Source organism: Rhipicephalus sanguineus, chromosome 1, assembly GCF_013339695.2.
Source record: "Rhipicephalus sanguineus isolate Rsan-2018 chromosome 1, BIME_Rsan_1.4, whole genome shotgun sequence".
Lineage (NCBI taxonomy): Eukaryota > Metazoa > Arthropoda > Arachnida > Ixodida > Ixodidae > Rhipicephalus > Rhipicephalus sanguineus.
Genome location: NC_051176.1, coordinates 195,239,953 through 195,262,016, shown reverse-complemented (window position 1 = coordinate 195,262,016; position 22,064 = coordinate 195,239,953). Strand labels below are relative to the sequence as shown.

The 22,064-nt window shown below is 45.5% G+C and overlaps 1 protein-coding gene across 1 annotated transcript in view; it reads left to right on the top strand.

The window, feature by feature from the left end:
- The window catches only part of LOC119404958 (voltage-dependent calcium channel type A subunit alpha-1), a 561,845-nt gene that overhangs the window by 450,905 nt on the left and 88,876 nt on the right, over nucleotides 1-22,064 (top strand). The window contains exons 6-8 of the mRNA XM_049418585.1: nucleotides 4,846-4,985; nucleotides 18,005-18,105; nucleotides 19,041-19,196. Of these exons, the coding sequence (XP_049274542.1) occupies nucleotides 4,846-4,985; nucleotides 18,005-18,105; nucleotides 19,041-19,196 (397 nt within the window). The remainder of the gene's footprint in view (nucleotides 1-4,845; nucleotides 4,986-18,004; nucleotides 18,106-19,040; nucleotides 19,197-22,064) is intronic.

Genomic DNA, 22,064 nt, shown 5'->3' with positions numbered 1-22,064 from the left:
CGACTTGGAGCCGTTACGGTCGCCCATATCTTCGTAGATCGTGCATTTGTGCGCAGCAGTTCTGACCGCGTACTCAGCCGTTGTAGCTCGCCCACGGGCACCTATAGATCTTACGGTCGCTGCCGTGCTCTTGTGCCTGGCCACGTTGCAGCACAGCGAAAAGCCAAGGCCACCACGAGTTCTCCCAGTTACGCGGAGCAGATGTGCAGCGTACTGAGCTACTCCGGAATGCCGCAAAGCCGTCAACTTCCTGCCACACAGCAGAATTATTTTAAAAATACTGCATCATTCAGGTTGCATCAATATATGATTACAAACTAAGTCGTCTATATAAGTTCGGTTTATTGAAAAATAATGATACGATTGCAAGAATAGCAAGGTTAGAGAAAAATTTCCTTGCTTATAATGTACCTAAAGTGTGGTACATATTCAAATGCAAAAGAAATTACGGAAATCAAATGTTAAAGTTTCAACTGCCTACACTTCTAAACCGCATAACTAAGGAAAATAACATTGCCATATCTAGCATATCACCAAAACAACTGCGATTAGTGTTTGTATAATGGGATGTGGTGACTACCTTTTTTTATGCCTGCATTGTAATCTTTTATTTTGATTTTTTTAAAGCACATAGTGAAACATGCTTTTGTTTAATTTGGTTGTACTTAGCCGCGCGTCTTCTGTGCTACTCTGTGTACTAGGGGGCCAGGGCTACTAGAGCTGTTCTCACAGCGTTTGCCGGCTCTCCTCGTAACGTGTTCTTGTTGCGGAATAAACTTTCAATTTCAATTTCAATAAGCACAATGGCTCATTTTGCGTATAGTTGAAAGATGCAGCAACTTGTTAAAGAAAGAATTGGTGTGTCAAAAAAAAAAACATTATTGAATATTTTATTTATTAGTTTTATATATTATACGTAAGGTACTTTGGACGCAAGATGTGAAAAGACAACTTAGATCGGAACCAGAATTCGCGTCGTGAAAGCAGCGTTCGGCATTTCAGAATAATTCCGCTGATACGATATGTTCCTCTACGTTACATCCTTTACGTGATCATTCCTATCTTAAGTACACCTAAACACAATAGTCATAATTATTTGACGCCCACTACGCATAAGTGAACAGAACTTTGCTAGATAGCTAAAAGAAAGAAAGAAGGAACAATAAAGTGACACCCTTTTATCTGTAATACACTTAAAAGAATAGGCTCTGCTGTCTAAATATGTGCCCGTCACCAAATGCACTTTTTTGTTTGTACTTTGCCATTAGCCACAGATCACATTTCTCGTGATTCACTTCGCGGAATAGATTTCATTGGCTTCAGAAGCGTAACTCTTGCTTTTTAACAAGAGATTGCGGAGACACCTAAACTTATTTAACCGCCAGGCTTATGAAGTTGCGTGCTATGCGATGAAATTCAGCACGCATCCTAGCGGTTATCAAGCTTTCTTTCTTTGGTGGAGAGACCAGTAAAATAGCGAAATTCTTAAGTTACAGACTGTGCAATTTCTTGCTTCAGTCTGTGGCTGATGTTTTTTTTTTTTAATCGGCTATTACAAAACGATGGCTTCATGCAAAAGGTGGGCAAACTCACGCGGTCCTCTTAAGCTGGTTATTTAATAACGCATTCAACAGTCGAATATTCACATTTCTCACATAAATGCTCCGTAACATTTAAATGATAATAATTATTGGGGTTTTGCGTCCTAAACCCACGATATGATTATGAGGGACGCCGTAGGGGAATGCTCTGGAAATTTCGACCACCTAGTGTTCTTTAACGTGCACCTAAATCTAAGTACACGGGCCTTAAGCGTTTTCGCCTCCACCGAAAATGTCCGTAACATTTTCCGTTTCATATATTTCGTTAGCTTAGCAACATTGAGCAATCGTCGTCGTGACAACTAATTGTAACAGGTTTCCTTTCGCCATAACATCTTTGTAAAGACGGCAAGTTCTGATCATTTCTGCGCACTGGTTGTCAAAGAATTAGTTACTGCTGCATTTAGGGCTGGAAGGATAACTTAAATAATTTAACGAAGATGCATATATAGCTCCGGTGAAATTATCCCGAAATGTCGAATGCGGTTTTCGCGATGCAAAATTCAAGCTAACGTTTCTGTTATTTTGGCTGACTCCAGTGCCCTGTCCAGTCCCAGCGCGTTTAACGCAATAACCGGTAATGCGGAATGATTTACGCCTCTTTATCGCTTTTCTGGATTCACAAAGTCATGTACTACGCAAAGGCATAGCTTTCTCTACTCCATGGAATGCGAGCGCAAGCACATGCGCACAGAACAACGAGATAAAAGTGCAACTCGCAATTCTTCTCTCTCTCTTATTCTGTGTGTGTGTGTGTGTGTGTGTGTGTGTGTGTGTGTGTGTGTGTGTGTGTGTGTGTGTGTGTGTGTGTGTGTGTGTGTGTGTGTGTGTGTGTGTGTGTACACGTGCACGTGTATGGGTTCGTGTGCATGAGTTTGTATCTGCGTGCGTGAGTGTGCTTGTGTGTACGTGCATGCGTGTACGCGTGTGTGTGGACGTGCATGCGTCTGTGGTGTGCGTGAGAGTGTATTCGCTCATACATGTAGTGTGCGTACATATGATGAGTGTGTATACGCGTGCACGCGAGTACATGAATGTGTGTGTGTGTGTGGTGTGTGTGTGTGTGTGTGTGTGTGCGCGCGCGCGCGCGCGTACACGTGCACGTGTATGGGTGCGTGTGCATGAGTTTGTATCTGCGTGCGTGAGTATGCTTGTGTGTGCGTGCATGCGTGTACGCGTGTGTGTGGACGTGCATGCGTCTGTGGTGTGCGTGAGAGTGTATTCGCTCATACATGTAGTGTGCGTACATGTGTGGGGATGCTTTGTGCGTGTGAATGGATGTGTGTACACGTGCACGCGAGTACATGAATGTGTGTGTGTGTGTGTGTGTGTTGTGTGTGTGTGTGTGTGTGTGTGTGGTGTGTGTGTGTGTGTGTGTGTGTGTGTGTGTGTGTGTGTGTGTGTGTGTGTGTGTGTGTGTGTGTGTGTGAGCGGTGTCTGTGTGTGCGTGCGTGCGTTCGCGTTCATATACCATCGTTTTTAGTTGAGAATACTTATCCGTTCTCCATCTTTGACTACAATTCGTGCGTACGGACGCTTCATGCACATTTATAAACAAGGACTAGCAACGTTCTAGGGAGAGGGAGGAAGAGAGTGGGAGAGACTTTATTGGAAAAACAGAGATCTTTGCCGGCGTCGCCCAACATCACAAAAGTTTCTCGATCAGTGGTTTACCGCAACGTGCGCAGTGTGTGGGCAAAGCTGCTACGGTAATTAACCGCAGCAGCTATGCCTTGACGTAGCGCGCATGTGCCTGCCAGTTTCTGTGTCAACTCGTATCGCAAATGGACGGGCACTTGAAGGATTACATTAAATACAAATTACGTAGCACGTTACGGACAAAACAACAGAACGAATGAGATTATGTACACGCATTTGTTTCTCTCTGGTGCTCTCGTGTGCTGCAGTCTGTACCAATGGCACATGAACATGTCTAATTCGGAATCTTCCGCGTTCGTCTAGTTATTAAGTTTAGGGAATGCATTTTAGGAAAGGAATGTCTGACCTCCTTTCCTAACATTGCTGCTAAGTTTTCTACACTTTGTTCATTTAAGTACGGCCGTCTTGAATTAAGGACGGTATTACGAGGCACCCTAGCCTAACCCGCATAACAGAGGGCCTGAGCAATCTAAATGTAACGACTTTTAAGAAAAAAATCCATGAAGTCCAACACTCGCTGCAAAACAATGTAGCTTTCTAAAAGAACGGTGGTCACGCTGTAGACCTCGCCCGCATATACCGTCTAAATGTGCGGGTTATACCCTCACTCTTCCTAGGTTTGGTCGCGGCGCAATGCGTGTAAGCCATTGAGCTTGCCACATCCTGACGTGAGTTTCTCGACCAAGGTTACTCGCTGCTTGACCCTTACCACACGTAAAGCCCCTCCAAGCGTTTTAGACGCGATGGAGGGGCTTCAACCACACGAAACATGGTATCATATCCATAAGTCATGAACTTTTGCTGTAGTATGCCGAATACATGGGAAACTGGGAGAATGGGCTTTGAAAATGAAATAATGAGCCAAGTCGTGCATGCGTGCGTGTGTGTGTGTGTGTGTGTGTGTGTGTGTGTGTGTGTGTGTGTGTGTGTGTGTGTGTGTGTGTGTGTGTGTGTGTGTGTGTGTGTGTGTGTGTGTGTGTGTGTGTGTGTGTGTGTGTGTGTGTGTTTGTGTTTGTTTAGTTGCACCAGATCAAGCCAAGCGGCAGAGAAGGTATGGAAGGTAGGGGAGTAGATGAAGTGCTCTATTATATTGAATTGTGGAAGGCATGACGCAACAGGAACTAAAGTGGACAAAAAATAGAACTTGCCACGGACGCGAAATCTAGTCATTCCGCATGATGCGTGTGATATGCGCTACGGTTGAGGTACCGCGGTCGCCATCCTCCGTATACAAGTGTGCGACACGATGGCCACCAGGGTTGTCACTAAAGCAACACAACAAAAAGTGACATTTGCACCTTTAATCATAAAATGCAAATTACAGATAATCCGTGGTAGACGCGTGCACCATAGCAGTCGTGGTGATTTCAAATAAAAGACAATGTTTTTTTTTTCCTTTTTTTAACCGTCGTGTTCCTAATGCTTATACATGTATACCGGTACATAATAATACGTACGCGGAGACTTCGCGTGATCGTCGGAAAATAAGCGGAGGCATTGGCAACCAGTGTTGTTTGGCTGAACAATTATTTCGTCGCGTCACCACCCTTCGCAGTGCCCAACCGTCAACTTTCTCTCATTTCAGGAAAAAACGGAGCCTTACTTTCTAGGTATCTTCTGCGTAGAAGCCCTATTGAAAATTGTAGCCTTAGGATTTATACTGCATCGCGGAGCGTACCTCCGCAACATTTGGAATATCATGGACTTCGTGGTTGTCGTCACGGGGTAAGTTCACCACGTTTTCTTCGCTCGTGTGACCGTCATATTTTCCTTCTTGAGGAAAACTGTTGAGCAAGAACAGCGTTACAGCACATGAGTAATAGACCGCGTAACTGAAATGAGACATCTGTTAGAGATAGAACGATCTGTTAGAGCTAGAACGAGCGTCAGTTCTTGTCTTCTTTTATGGGGCTGTCTCTTGGGTCGGTTGCTGTCCAGAGAGTGGTTATTAAAAACCTTCGGGCCATTTTATTCGGCAGTATAAGATGACGGCGCTAAATGAACTTAACGCATACACTTTTAGCAAACCGTGCGGTAGCAAAGTTATATACGAGCACATGAAATGTTATATGCTCATGAAATCAGGTGATATATCCTTGTATCAAGCAATGTGCGTCATCTCTGGTCAGAACTAATTTGTGTTGATTACTTCAAATCCTGCTAAGTTTCCCAGAGAGCAGATTTTACAAACGTCGGAAGCTGAAAGAGTAAGTATGAGAACAATTCCTTATACGACGCCTTTCATTTATTGCTTAATTTCTGAATGTTGAAAAACGAAAGTTCTACTTTATCCGCAAAAAAAAGAGAGAAAAGAAACATAGAGAACAAAAAAAGTGCTCTTTTGGGGCACTGTGGCATAGCATCTCCAGGATTTTGGGACCTAAGCTTTTACGAGGACATAGATTTACGACAGTCTCGAAACAATAAAGTAAATGGAAGGCTCTGTTAATTCACGGTGTCTGCGTCCGTACCAATGCGTTACCTCGGGTTTTCGTGTATCATAAGTGAAATTGTAGCAAAATATATTCAGCAGAGTGGCGGGTTCGGAGTGACACAATGGGTACAGGAATTTGCGTATCGGTAAAGTTCCATAAGCCGGAGTCGCTGAGACTGAAAGACAGTCAAATGTAGTTTACCCGTACAGACATTTCACAGTGTTTTGAATCAGAGTCGAGATCCACTGAAAAGCGGGGGACAGTATCGCACCCGTTCGTCGCCGAGCTACTATTTTTGAAAGTCATCTAACACTAAATGTATCGTATCTCGAGTGCGCTGACGCGTAATCAGTGACGAACACGATGAATACATCGGAGGGCATAAATGTACTCAAGGTTAGGACATAGCGAAACTTTTCAGGCGTGTGCGTTTGGCCCATTCACCTAAACCACACAAGACACGGTGCCAATATCTCACTCTGTTTTGAATGCGATTTTCTGAGCGTTTGTCAGAAAAAAAAACGGAGATTTAGGATGAGTCAGTACCTTCATTGCTACCCTCTTATTGCTTCAGAGGAAATGGTGAGAGAAAAATGAGAGGGAGTAAAAAATGAGTGTTCATCGATATGCTTCGGCCATATGATAGTCGAAGCAGCCGCATTTCGTAAACTTATCTTGCTGTGGTCCCTTATTTAGCGTACACGCCGTCAAGCTGTTTTGGGTTAAGTCATCAGCGCCACTTATTTCGCCTGAATTAGAACACAGTGACGACATTGCTCTGAATGCCAGGAACCGCCGACGATCAGGACGATGTCCGTTTCTCACTCACTGTCTTTCCAAGCAGCGTGAAATAGGCAGCACCGTTCATAATTTATAACTTTAGAAGCCATTCTCGCACATGTTGTCGCGACAATCTTGTCCCAAATGTCCTGGAGGAGCGCGAAAGGCCCCACATCGGAGCAGAGCGTGGAGTGATGCTCTCTGCTGCGACTGCGCTCGTGTTCTTGTTTCAGGATAATGAATATTACGGCGCAGCAGACGGAGAACTTAGACTTGCGAATGCTTCGGTCGTTTCGAGTATTGCGTCCACTGAAACTAGTCTCTCGCACGCCAAGTAAGTTCGCCAGTCGAGCCGAGCGCGCCTCGGTTAGCCGGAGCAGCCGTGCGCCCCCGGGCCGCCGTCGCCCCGTAGAGCACGTCCGAGTGTCACGTGTGCGCGTGCTCTCCAGAGGCGCGCGCTCGGCCCACGTAGCCCACCGTAGTTGTGTCGTAGCACTGAGGCCGGGTGCGCCGCGCATAGCGCCGGTGAGTATGCGCCCTGCGTAGGAAGGGCGCCAGGCCGTACACGGCTGCAGGACGTGCTACGGTCCCGGGGAGTGCGGTGTTACCTGTTGTGTAGCCCGTAGTTGTAGATCATTGCCCCGTCCACTAGGGGCGGGAAGTCTCGAACGGTGTCTGTGTGCGTGATTTGTTGCTAGATGTGTAGATATCGCCGAGTCGCCTCGGTAAGCAGCAGCGTTTGCGCTTCGGTGAATATTTTTCGTGCCTCTCTTCTCTGCGTAATATGCAATTAGCGATGACGTCTTTGTACGAGTTGCTCTGTTCGCCTGATGTCTCTAAAAAGTGGTATAAAAATAACGGCAGTAACAATTATTCTGGAGCTGTCGATGAGCCTCGCTAATATATTTAATTCGTCATGATGAAATGTTGGTCCTGTACTGTCGCTGATCTCACAGCCATAAGAAAATTAGATGATGCTAAAACGATAGATGGGAGAGATTATTAATAACACGTCGCGTGGCTTTCGCGGAGTCGATTTGTACGGGACGCTTCACACTGGAGGTTTTGCCAGGTGTTCAGAAACTCGACACGTTGGCTCATAATGCGTTATATGCGTGTACTCCATCAGTAGGTGAGTCTCTTGCGAGCGTAAAAATGAGTTGTACGAATCATTTTGGCTTTCTTATACTTCGTTGTCTGAGTGCTACTGCCCGCAGCGGTCGACAAATGCTACTTTAAGAACCCGTATCATTTAATCTGGAAAAACTCACGGAGCAGACAAAAACGGATTGTAGTACTCGACTGACCACTAATAACAGCCCTAACTATATTTTCCAAATTAATTATGTCTGTCGCAGTTTGTGCATACATAAGGATTAGGAACATCTCTGTGGCACACTGGTTTGCAGATAACAATGTCCTGGTGATGAGATGAAGCAAATGATTTGTATCCTCAGATAACAAACTATAAGAATAATATTCAGAACGCAAAGGTAATGTTCAATTGCCAGGAAAGAGAACGAGAATTAATTATTAGTAGTCGCCTATTGGAATATGTACGCTTACCTATATTAAGTAGTACTTTATAATCTAGATTAGTTAATATTATGGAGCAGGCTCTCGCAGTCATGCCTGATTGTTCTTTGACCATGAAGAGTAGATGCAGAGCATGGATTACAAATCATGATTAGGCGCTTACCACTATCCACCAAAAAAAAGTACTGTCATTACATTCTACAGGTACTAACGTATGGGACAGAAACTTGGATGGCATATACTTAACCGGTTGTCTACAAGGGTTACACAATGGCGCCAATGGAAGGGAAGTGATCCCCAGGACGGCAGAGGATTAGATGGCGTGAGGACATTAGGAAATCTGCAGGCAAAAGATAAAATCATCTAACACAAGAGATAGTGATTGAAGATCGCCGGGAGAGGCCGTCGCCGTGCTAGTGGACGTAAATATTGTTGCTATGATGATGATTATGATGACGAACGTGATCATGACGACAATAATACACGATAACGACAGTATCAGAGAATAAGTGACACTAAAACACTCCAAGAATGCCTTGACACTTATATGCACCACACGCGTCGACAAACGAGAACATACGCGACGTTGCCAAGGCGGCATTCGTAGATGAGGTATATGCCACGACGAAGGCGAGATGCAAGAAATGCGTGCGTCCTCCTTTGATTTCAGTGCATACTCTAGTACACGTGGGCATGAATTTCTTTTTTAATCTCAAACGTTAAAACTATTCGCTCAACCAATCGCGATGCGGGACGTAATCACAGCAGCTGTACTTACAAAGGAACAGCTTCGTGAAGCCCCAGTACACGACACGAACCTGTTCATACGTAATAAGTGTTTGCCTATGTCCTCTGAGCTTCAACTTCAATGTCCCTGCTAATCTCCGACGATTCTTACGAACAGTGGTATCGTACAAAACGCTTTGTGAGCACGAGCCCAAGTCGTGCAGTTAATATATTTGCCCTGATTTCTATCCGTCAATATTGAAATGAGGTCATCCCAGCGCCACTACTTTTTGGGCAGCTACAACGCTGTCAATGTCAAAGACGCTGCATCCCCTCTAAAGCCCTTAATACTGTGCGCGTGTGCACCACAAAACCCGCCCACGGCGTTCGCTCCATGCCCCACCTACGCATAGACAGGAATGAGCATGACGACCGAATTCACATAAAAACGTTGTTGTGCTAGAACTGTTCGCAAGGGAGGATACTAGCAAATTTCATTGGTGGATATATTTTTTAGTCAAAGTGGTCAGCCAATGCCAAACAGCACTTGCGAATGAAAAAGCTTTGTGAATCGAACCAGGGCCTGCATTCGCAGAGACGTAATTCTGCAAAAGTTATTCATCAAATCAAATTGCAGCCCATCCTGGTGTCGGGCATGTTACTAACGGAGGCAGCGGGCCAATGGGGAACAGCGCTTGCAAACAAAAAGCTTCGTGAATTCGGTGCCAGGTTGTCGAATTATTTTGTAACGTGCCGCATTGCCGAGTCTTTGACATTAAGGCGGCCGCCAAGCAAAGTATTATTCTTTTACCAGGCTACGCAAAACAAGCCAATGCGAGAATCAAATATTCTACCGCAGGCGCCCGCCGTCATGTTAATTTCTAGCGGTACGCGTAGGTGATACAACACAAAAGTGTCCACCGCAGGCGGACTCCTTGACCTACACGCGCGCAATCTTAAGGATTTTTTTTTCTTTTTTTGGGTACGGCTCCTCGGAGTTTCATTGCACTGCAGCCGCCCAGCGAGAACCAGCGCTGACTGAAAAGACCCGCTTCAATATCGACAAGCGGACGGAGCCAAAGTATATATAGCATCTTCAGATCCCCTCGCAAGGGCGCGCAAAATCACTTCAGTGGTCTCTAACTTGAAATATTCGCGTGCTCCACGAACCCTTTTTCACAAAGCAACGGTTTCTCTAAACGAAGTTCCAGAGATGAAACGGCGCAGTTAATTCCACTCGGCTATACGGCGCCGAGGCTCCGATTCTATCGCGACAATAAAGTAAATAAGTCCATCGCTCCTTCCACAGAGTTGTGCCAAAACAACTTAATTGAATCGCCGGACGAGGTCACCACTTGCAAGGACTGGCCGCGCTAATTTCGGGGTCACGGGCAAGCGTACAAAGGCACGCGGCGCCGCGTGCATTTTGATACCGCTCTAGAAAAGACGGTACGGGTCGGCCGGACAAAAGGAGACGTTAAGCCGCGTCCAATAAAGACGAACACGGCCGTCCACGCGAGAAGGCGCCGCCGTCGTCGGATTGCTTTATTGCTGGAGCTCGAGCGTGGTACTTTTCTTCGTTTGTCCCGCGCTCTTCCACCTGCAGCTTGATCCCGCGCCGGATAAGGCTGAAAGCTTTAGCGCGAACAATGGCTGTGGGTATAAGCGCCGCTCCCATCGAATGTTTGTCGCGCCACCTCTCTCGCTATTTCTTTTTTCTTTTTCTTTTCTCTCTTACTCCGGCGCGTCAGCGGGTGGGCGATCGCGCCCTGCTTGGTGGCCGTCAAGTGTGCGCATTCGCCCAAAGTTCCCGAGCGCTCTGCGAAGGCGTCTATATGCGCTCCCCTTCGTCACACCCTTCGATTTAACTGTGATGGAGAGGAGGAGGGAGCCGTTTCGGAAATTAACTTCTCGTCGCCTTGCGCTTTCGCACCCTTATTTTGTCGTCGTGGCAGTTTCTTCTCGCTTCGGGCCCGGCCGCTGACCCAGCCTTTCTACTATTCCCGCATGCGTGTTTATGGAAGACAGCGCTGCAGGGCTTCTGTTGCTGATTGCCTCGGCTGGTCCGCCAGTTGTTGGGAGCCGATATGCATTGCCCGGTGTGTCGTTTAGCAGTGCAGTGTCCTCGCTTTAATTTGAATTCGCTCTTTCAAATATCCGGGTTCGTTCGGTGAGTTCTCTCTGTTCCGTGCCTGTCTGCAAGTCAGCTTACGGCAGTCCACGTCGCATGTTCGCGATTTTCTTCTTTTAGCGCGTTTGTGGACACGCGTGGGTCTGATTAAGAGAAGGGGAGAGATGAGGAGGTGTGTGGAAGGAGCTGTGCTAGGGCCAATCAGGAAGGTTTTGGTACTTTTTCTTACTTCACTCCTACAGTGTCCCGAATCTCATGGTGGCACATTAGCTTTATATAGCTGGCTGTAACCGTCGAAACAAACAAACAAAAAAAAAGAACGCATTACCTGAAAGTTATAGCAACGCAGAATTTTCGCTTATTTAACTTAATACGCCTGCCTATTGACCGTCATAATATGCCCGTGAAATCTACAAATAAAACTAACGAACTTTTCGATCAGCCGTATGTCGACGTCACTGTGTGTCGTCGCAGTCGGGGACAGACAGACAGACAGACAACGAACTTTATTGGATCCTGAGGAGTTACGACCCCCTAACGGGAGGCCGTTGTAACTGCTGGCCGCGCCCACGTAGAGGACAGAACGCCGGGGAACGCACCTTTTTCTTTCCATGTGGAAGACGAGGCTGCTGCTCTTTCATCAAAATCATCATCACCATCAGGAGCAGCAGCAGCCTATGCTATCTCCAGTGCAGGACGAAGGCCTCTCCCAGTCACTTCCAACCCATCATGTCCCGTTCTAGTTGTCAATTGCTTAACTTCGTTCTCCATCTAATCCTTTGCCGTCCTCGGCCGCGCTTCCCATCTCTTGGTATCCATTCCGACGCTCTAATTGGCCGTCTGTCATCTGTCCTCCTCATGAAGCGACCTGCCCAGGTTCATTTCTTTTTCCTCTTAATGTCATCTAGGATAATGGCGACGCCCGTTTGTTCTATGATTCACTCTGCTGTCGTTCTATCTGTAGATGTTGCGCCACCACTTTCCGTTCCATGGCACCTTGTGTGGTCCTTAACTTCTAGCGAGTTTCTTTGTTATTCTTCTGATGTCTGCGTCATGTGTTAGGACTGGCAAAATACAGTGATTGTGCACTTTCCGCTTTAGGGCGAGTCGTAAGCTGCCAGTCCTGAGTTCAGGATGTCTACCCTATGCGCTCTAGCCCATCCTTATTCTTCAGTGAATTTTCTTTCATGAGTTGGCTCCCTGTTAGTATTTGACCCACATATATGTACTGATTCTATAAGGTCCGGTTGTCTATCACGAACTCTCGCTATCTCGCCGGACCAGCTAGCATTACCTTTGTCTTGTGCACATTCATCTTCAACGACACTTGAGACGCGTTCTCGGTTTAGATCTTCCATCATTTTTGCGTTAGTTGCCTTTATTGCTGAAGGTTACGATGTCGTCTGCGAACCGTGAATTCCTCAGATGCTCTCCATTAATCTTCATCCCCATTTCTTCCCGATCTGCTCGTTTAAGTACTGATTTTAGACATGCAGTGAGTAATAATGGAGAGACTGTGTCTCATTTTCGGAACCCTTCCCAAAACGGGATTTTCCTGCTTTTCTGAAGGAGGAGCGCAGTGGCTGTGTAATCTCTGTATATATTGGCTATCGTATTCACCTACGTTTCAAGTAGTCCTTGCCTACGCAATGCCTCCAGAACCAATGGTATCTCTACCGAATCGAGTGCCTTTTCGTAGTCTGTTAATGTTATATAAAGCGGCTTTTCTTTTTGTATTCGGCAGACTTCGCAGTTACTTAATAGAATTTAAGGTGATCCATGGTAGAGTACCCTTTCCTAAAACCAGCTTGTTCTCTAGGTCAAGGTCCAGGTCTAACCAAGTGTGGCTCTTATCCTATTCGAGGCTATCTTTGTGAGTATTCTGTACAAATCGGAAAGAAGGCTGATCGGTCTGTAGCTCTTCAAGTTTTTCACGTCTCCCTTTTTGTGTATGAGTAAAATATTGACGCTGTTCCAACTCGCCGGTACACTTGAAGTTTTAACTTTTCAAGGCATAATGTGTAGCGTGTCGCAAGCGTCTTTAATATAAAACCTCCTCCATATTTGATCAAATCGGTTTTTATGCTGCCTTCTCCAGCCGCTTTTCCGCGGGACATGCCTTGTAGAGCCTTTCTAACCTCATAGGTAGTTAGGCTTATGGATCATTTGGTGTATTGTCTCGCGCGAATATGTCTTTTTTTGTTGTTGTTGTTGTAGTTGCTGTTACTGTCGTTTTTACCATCCAGCGTTCTGCTTAACAAATACGCGAGATTCACAGTAAGATTACATCTTTAAAATGCTATAAAGGATGCGTTCGCATTATGCACGTCTTGCCTTCGTGGCTATGAAGTACGCAACATTTAAAATATCGACTGACCCAAAGTGTATAGAATAAATTGCGAGCAGTTATTTGGATGTTTATTTCGATTAAAATTACGTCAGAACAGTAGCGACAAAAATAGTCGCTTAGTTTCGGAGCACCGCAACTTCCGAAGGACGCGACCGCCAGACGACGACACGGGAGGGATGGAGCACAGACGTGCGGCATTGCCAAGATTTAGGGCTGTTCGAGAATAAGCTGTCGAAAGCCAACTAGCCTCGCTTCCCGCGCTAAGCGCCTAATTCGACTGTGCAGGCGATGCACCATTACCGCAGCAGCAAAATCTGTTTTAATATCCAGTGACAGTGTACCCTCACAACTTCCGGGAAATTCGAGGACATGTTTGCCTATATAAAATCGGGCGTTCTTTTTGCTTGTTTTCTTTTTCCTTCGACTCGAGCGCAAACGGACGAGGAAAAAATTGTGGGATAAAACTCAGCAAACACAGCGGGCATTTGTCGCCCCGAAAAGCTCGAGCACTCACTCGATGGCGGTTCGGGGTTGTTCACACGTAGCTGTCTCGGTCGTGACCAAGGAAGTCGGGACTGCGTTCTGAAAATGGACTGACGCTAAGCACGGTAGGCGCTAGAGGCTTTCGCGCGTTGATACACACGACCGTGTGTAGCAACGCGGTGGGATAACTTTGTCCGCCCGTTTATTTATAGCATGCGCCTGGCGTTCTATACGAGAGGTGCACGCTTCTCGCGAGAAAGGCTTAAGGGCGGTATCAGAACGCTCGGCCTTTTGACTGAGGTCAAGAATCACGCCATGAAAACACCTTCTCGCTCTTATCGTTCGTGCTTCCTATAACGGCTTGTATGATGCATCAATTGCCATGGATGTTACTATATGGCTCCTTCAGTGCTGCGAAGGCGGAAGCAAGCTGCTGCGATGCTGTGCTCGCGGAGCGGGAGGCGACGTGCGACAAAGTGGGCGTAAGCATTGGAATGCGTCTATAGTGTTATCAAAGCGCGTGTCTCATTCCACGTATCCTTGAGCATGCCTCCTCGTATAGGGGCGTTAAGACGTCAGCAAGGAGATGTGACCTTAGAGGAAACATTTCGCGGCGTGAGTAATGCAAGTTGCACTCGTTTTTATATCTTCCCTGGTGGGTGGCGGCTTGAGCAGACGCTGCGATCGTATCAATCAATCAATCAATCAATCAATCAATCAATCAATCAATCAATCAATCAATCAATCAATCAATCAATCAATCAATCAATCAATCAATCAATCATTTGTTATAGTAGAGCTGTCCGCAAGAGCTGGTATCAGCTAATCGGACAGAATTTAAGCACAGTCGGCAAATGGAAAACAGATTTTACAAACGAAAAGTAATGTGGATTCGCCAAAGCGCAAACGCACCTTTGGCTTTTGGCTGGGAGAACGTCCTCAGTGCCGTGCTTCCATTTCCGCGCCACGATTGCCGTGTGATTGTTGCTTTTCTCGTAGAAACGGTTTATTAAAGCTTTCTTTAATCACATCGATTTCTACATATGGCTCACGTTGGCTTACTTCCGCCTTATTTTTACGTTATTGGGATCCATCTTTTTTTCTTTTCCTGATTTCTGTTAAACTTTATCAACTTTTTGGCCGCTTCTACACCTCGTTTACCTCTTCTTCATTTTCACCACACTTCGTCCTCCTGCACTGATCAATCATTCCAGTTCCGAGAATTCACCTGCCCAAGCCACGCATCATCGGATGAGGCACGCCGTATAGTGGGCGACACCGGAGTAATGTTAACCACCTGGGGTTCTTCCACAAGCGCCTAAGTGCACGAGCGTTTTTGCGATTCTTCTCCGGCAAGCAGCATCTTTTTCGCCAGATATACACGTGCGTCCTCTGAGCATACGCGTTGGTGCCACTATATGGGTGACTCATTACTGTATCATGTTTGCAGTCAAGTCGCGTCGTGTTGCACACCGAGGAACTAAAGAAGGGACCTAAGGGAGTTGCTTCATACTGAGGACAAGAAACAAGATACGGTGACAAAGATGGCCACATTACTCCGTGTTGCGTCTAGTATTGATGAACCAAACCAAACCAAATCATGTTTCGCTTCGGCGCAATAATTTGACCCGTCATATATATTGTTTTGAAACTCCTTGTGAATAGATGATGTAGGGTTTTGATTGAACTTCTCAAACATGACAGTACTGAGTTCGATGCACTGCCGTCGCTGAGCCTCCACTGTTTTATTTATTTATTTATTTATTTATTTGCGGTTGTCGTCTGCGTGTCAAGGATAAAAAATGACTATATATATATATATATATATATATATATATATATATATATATATATATATATATATATATATATATATATACACACACACACACACACGCACGCACACACGCACACACACACACACACACACACACACACACACACACACACTCACACAGGGTGTTTCAAGAAATGTGTCCAACCTTCTCAAAAAATCAGGAAAATGCGATATTTGATTGCTGCCTTCAGAATTGGTTTTTCTGTAGAGGCAGGGATTTTAAGATGGTTATAGAAATTATTTGGGCCCGTAATTAAAAAAGTTAAATTAATTAACTTTTTATTTATTGGAGTTAGGTGGTTTTGTCAAATGGGAGAATCGAAGTTCTTCATACCAGAAACCCAACCCAACTTTGAGATTTTGAAAAAGTGGCTTCTAGTAGTAGTTACGAAGTAATGAAATTCAACCAAATTCAATGGCGAAACCTAAACAGAAACATGAAAGAAAGCAACTACCATATTCTTCTGAGACGTCCAAAATGAGGGAATGACATTTTCTGTAGCGCTAGGCATCTTAAGATGGTTAGATACATGACTTTATACAGTAATTAAACAAGTTAAATTAATTAACTTTTTAATTAGTGGAGTTAGGTGACTGTGTCAAATTTGGGAATTGAAGTTCTTCGTGCCAGAAACCCATCCCAACATTGAGATTTCGAAAAAGCGGCCTCTAGTAATAATTACGAAGTAATGAAATTCAACCGAATTCGATGGCTTTCGCTATTGAAAGCCGTTGCATTTGGTTGAATTTCATTACGCCACAACAATTACTAGAGGACGCTTTTTCGAAATCTCAAAGCTCGGATGGATTCCTCGCATGAAGAACTTCAATTTTCCCATTTGACACAATCACCTAACTCCACTAATTAAAAAGTTAATTAATATAACTTTCTTAATTACTATCCTAAATGATGTCCTTAACTACCTTAAGATTACTGCCGCTACAGAAAAAGCAATTCTGAAAGCCCCGAGCAAATATCGCATTTTCCTGATTTTTTGAGAAGGTTGGACACATTTCTTGAAACACCCTGTATATTGAAATTGTTCGTATGTGTGCCTCCGAGCACACATACCAACGCGGTGTAGTCTTTCAGTATAGTCCGCTCAGTAACCATCACAAATATTGGTGTCTTCAAAAAACACATAACTAACGCCGCGCACATCACTAAATCCACCCTGCGTTTCCGTAATCACAAGACTTTTCTGTGGGCCAAGCACCTGGGAGTTTCTCCAGCGACAGCGCTCTTCTGACAAAAGATATTCAGCTCTCTCCGCAGCTTTTCACATTGGCAAGTATATGTATTTGCAGAATAAACGGGAAGTTCAGAGAGAGAACTTTGTAAATTATTCCATCTCGTCTTCTTTAACGTGCACCTAAATCTAAGTACACGGGCCTCTAGCATTTCGCCTCCGTCGAAGTGTGGTTTTCGAAGCACTACAGCACTTGGAGTCATAGTAAGCAGCAAACAATTCGTAATTTTTCGAGCGAGAGCGAAGATGAGCGTAGAAATACATACATGAGAGCGCGTTACAAATGCACAACGCGTTTAGTTCCTTAGTACTGTTAGTCATCGCTAATGTAATGTCGGCTATCACAATAGCTCAGCGCCTATAATTCTAACATAGATCATCAGTCTTGTTTAGCACTGCCTTTTCTGAAAGGCAGTGCTAAACAAGACTTTTCTTGTAAACAACACATTTCTTGAAACACCCTGTATATATATATATATATATATATATATATATATATATATATATATATCGTCTTCGACCAAAATGATACGAAGTGGTAGACGCAGCGCCATTTGGGTCTTTACGGAACATTGGGATTTCGATCGATAGCAAAATACATTTACAATCATCTTAATCATCTTACAGAAACACGCACATGTTTATACTAAACAAATAATTAACGGCGCGAAAACCGAGACAGGCTTTAAAAGATGGCGCAAGAGCACGCATCGAAGCTGCAAGTGCCTTGAACCGAATCGGCCGAACGCCGAAATTAGAGCGAATTGGTTCTTTGTGCGGGGGCGAAATCGCAATGTTTTTTTGGTTTTTTTCGTTCGTAAATGCTATTTGCCGTTGGCTGGCCGCCTCCGCCAACGATATGTCTAGAATCAGGATTAGCAGGACTTCATCCTCGCAAAATGTCTTGGAATACGGTTTCCGTATATACGTTTTTTTTTTTTTTTTTAGGAATTTCGCACTTACGAAATTTTATGCCGAGAAGAGAGAAGCGTAGCGTTCACGGATGTCGCCGTGGTCGTATAACTTTCGTGGAAATGAGCAGTTGTTGCGTGGAAGCGTGCGCGCGCACCGGTCTCGGAGTTTGTGAGAACGCTGCTGCTTACTGCGAGCGACTCGTAGCGGCGACGTGCATGCATAGCGTGCGGCACTCTTAGGGGCCGCTGTGTGTAGCGTAGACCCGTAGTTAGAGCATCCCACTCCCCTTGTTTGCTTGCAGGTTTGTTACCTACTTTGTACCGGAGGATTTAGATTTAGATCTCAGAACCTTGAGAGCCATCAGGGTGCTTCGACCCTTGAAGCTGGTCTCCGGAATCCCAAGTGAGTCTTCCCTTGGGCCGCGTCACCCTGCTCCAGCCATGCCTTGCAGCAGCGCCGTGGCGTCTCGCAAAAATGAGCCGCCGTGCCGCTGTCCACCCCGTTGTAAACCCCGCCGCACTGTACTTGTCAACTCTGCCCCGTAGTGCACTTTTGTGGCCTCAACTTTCATTGTCATTGTGTCTCTATCGGATGTCTATAAGAACAAGTACGCGACTCATTGCAACTCAACTGCAGTCGTGAGCTACAAACTCGGCATTTAGGATGTTAATGAGCAAGCGTTTGCGAAAGATTGGTATTATTACAAAGCGTGCACTTTACGAACTGCACCCCCTCCCCCCGACCACCAGAGGCAGTAGTGTAGTTTAAGTAGCTGTTATTTCTTTCTTCTTCTTTACAATATCTTAAGCCTTAGTTTATAACAGAAGCTACGAAAAATGCGACACAGAATTAAGCATACTGCTGTGCTCATGCGAGCTACGGAAAACATTCGCCCACGTTCTCGTTAGCACGGCAACCGTGTATAGCTCGTTATAGTGTCAGTGCACGAGGGCAAGCAAGTTTAAGCGTCGGAGCAAGACAGTGAAATAAGCCTACCTCATAGCCTACCTCATAAGCCTCAGAGGAAGTACGAAAAGCGGCGTTAGTTCGCCTTGTGCAAGAAGAGTCTCTCAAAACAAGCTAAAAACACCATAGACGCGCTTCGGGTGTGTCCCTATCTTGCACTGGCTGCCGTGGCTGCATATAAATTGATCAAGTAATCCTTACAAATTACCAGCTCCAGGAGGCACTAAGTTCTAAGTGTTCTTTGCAAAAGAAATGAGCTCCTTCTTCTGTTTTTGTAAGAGCTTAAAAGCTTTCTCTTTTTTTCGAATCTAATATTTCGAGAGATTTTAAACGGGAACACATACTTACTATCTTTCTCGCTCCTCTTCCAGGCCTTCAAGTAGTGTTGAAGTCCATCATCAAAGCCATGGCGCCATTGCTTCAAATAGGACTTCTTGTTCTCTTTGCCATCGTTATATTTGCCATTATTGGCCTTGAATTTTACAGCGGTGCTTTACACAAAACATGCTACAGTTTAGAAGATGCAAGTGAGTATTCATGCTGTATGTGCATGCGTTCTCCTCTCTCGCTTTCCTCCTTTCTCTCTCTCTCATTTCGTTCGCGTGCCTCCCTCTTCTTCTCTGTCTTAGTCTTTTTTATCCCTCCCATTTCCCAATCCCCCAGCGTAGGGTAGCCAACCTGACGCTTTTCTGGTTAACGTCCTTGCCATCTGACTTTCTCTTCCCTCCTTCTTTCATTTTCAAGCGGATGTGGGTTAGGGCTTAGGAGACAACTGCTGGGGCGCTACTTTTCTCCCTCTATGTGATGGTGTTATATGTCTGCATGAATAACAGCAACTCAGCAGGAGCTTTAACTAACCTCACATAACAGTCGTTTCCAACAGCTTGGAAGCCGCTGCGCATGTGACTGGACTAGTAATAATGTCTGGAGGTAAAAGATAAAGTGCAATAGAGCCCGTAGGCCTATTTTCTCATTTGCGCAGTGGTTTTAAAACAGATACTGCACGTATGATTTGCCTCGTTATGCCTTTCATTTTTAATACATACCGGGAGATGTCGTTAAAGGTGCCCTACAACACTTTTTGAGCATGTTCAGGAAACCCCGCCGATCGATAGTAGAGACTCCTGAGAACATGCGAGCTAAACATTATAGCGCAGCACGTGGTCTGGAATTTACAATTAATTTTCAAAGTCAACTGCAAATCGCTCGCTCTCCTCTCGACAAGTGATGTCATATACCCAAAATGACCGCGTTATAAACCCAAGCTTTACGGCCATTGGCTGATTTCAGCATCGTAAGCTGCATAGTTACCGCGGCCGCTGCGGGACGCCGCAACGTGCCCGCGCGCATGCTCGCGATCACACTAAAGTAAGCTGCGCGTTCGAAGAAAAAAAAAAGATAAAAGAAAGTGGTCACGGTCATGACGCGCACTGACAACCGGACGAAGCTTATTGCCCCCTGGGCTCCCCCCCCCCCCCCCCCCCCCGCCCGCGTTGCTTTCAGCGCGCTCGCTGGTACGAAAGGAGAGAGAAAACGCTTAAAGCGCGCGACAATTCCGTGTAACTCCGCTCGTACTTGGAGGATTCTAAAAATTTTTGTGGCAGTCATATCGTGAGGGGCAATAAACTACTTTAATGGAGTAATCTGATGGCTGTTTGGAAAAGTGTTGCAGGGCCCCTTTAAGTTCCATTAAAAGAGAACGTTTGAACCCTTTTGCTTTGTTCAGGCTTGTCACAATGTAAAGGCCCCGGACGCTAAAAGCACAATCAATCAGTGAAGAAACTGTCAAACAACAGTGAACCCAGTGCTGCTTTTCCGCTTTGAAAACTTAAGTATCGGCTCTTGCAGGTCGTGTGCGGGATTTCACATATACCCGCATTCCTTTGACGGCAGGGGGTTTCTGTTCTGAAACAGACCGAACAAATGGTGTTGGTTTTCACGAAGCTGCAGAAACTAGAAGTTAACAGTGAGCCGTGGATGTGGGGCGCACTGATATGAGCACTCAAGTTCCGAGAATTTCATATATGTATTGTTCCTGCAAACGTTATTGACGTTATTCATTACATACTCTTTTTCCTCGGCATATGCAGCTGTTTGGCGGCCTGCGACGGTAGTACACACGTTTGTTTCACGACAGAAAGAAAAAAAGTCACAGTTTCGCCGCAAGGGCGAAGCAATGAATGCGATAGCAAGGAACTAATGCTATACGAAGTGAGGCTGGCCAATGGATACTCTCAGTTTGAACAGCGCTTCTGTTGCAAAGGCGGCCGAAGCAGCGAAGGAAACTAGCGTGCTTCAAGTGTCGAGCTGTGACACTTGATAGTTCGCGCTCATCTTCTGTTTGTCCGTTTAGCGGCGTCCCTGAGCTCGAGTGACATTCGTACGCGCCGTAACATGAGCGCGGACATCACGGTGAAAGCTTGAAACATTCATCTACCCCTCACCACGAGAAAACCGCGCGAGCAGACAGCGGAAGGGCAAGCTTCTCCCATGCGCAAATATAAGAAGAAGCGAGCGAGCTCGCCGACGACTTTTAAATGCGCCCGTCGGGCTCCTAGCGCCATCTCGCTGGTAATGAAGAAACGCTTATTATCGCCTGCTGTCTCTGAGTCCGTCCAGCGCTAAAGGGTGTGTATATAAGGCTCGCCGTTAGCTACGTGGAGGATGTGAGTTTCGTGGCGTAGTGGATAGTGCCACTCGCTGCGGAGCAAGAGGTCCCTGGTTCGATTCCGCGCTTCGGAAGCATTTCTCTGAATTATTTTTCTTTGGGGCTTATATATATATATATATATATACTTATACATATACGGTGCATGACGTCGACGGCGACGGCAAAATCCAGCCGAGACACTCTACCGAGACTGTCCATGTAATTGCTATCGCAATAAAAGCGCTAAAACGACATGCGTCGTTCTGTTTCTCAAAAACAGGCAATGAAGCTCACTGTTGCAATGTATGTTGACGCGCGTTCACCTTTCAATCCACTTTTAACGAACGGCAAGTGGTGACCCGTAGATTTACAGCTACTTCAATGGCTTTGGGGCCCTGTACAGCATCATTGCAGATGAATGAAAGTTTATAGGAGTGTATTGGCCGGCGTCGTGTTATCGTGGAGTATGACTATTTGATGTGCATACTATATGCATATTTGATGTTTCGTGAATATGGTTCGCGAACTCGCGAGCCATATTCACGAAACAGTTAAACAGTGTAAAATCAGACGCCGACTGGACGTGACATCACAAACATTACCTATGCGAAAGAAAAGCTTCGCCAGCTCCACCCTATATTATGACAGCGTAAAAAGACTTTGCTAGGGAAAAGCATATTCTCTGTAAATCCAGGATAATGAAATGCTAGAGCGCCAGTGCTAAGGAAAGTCTCTCTCCGCTTTG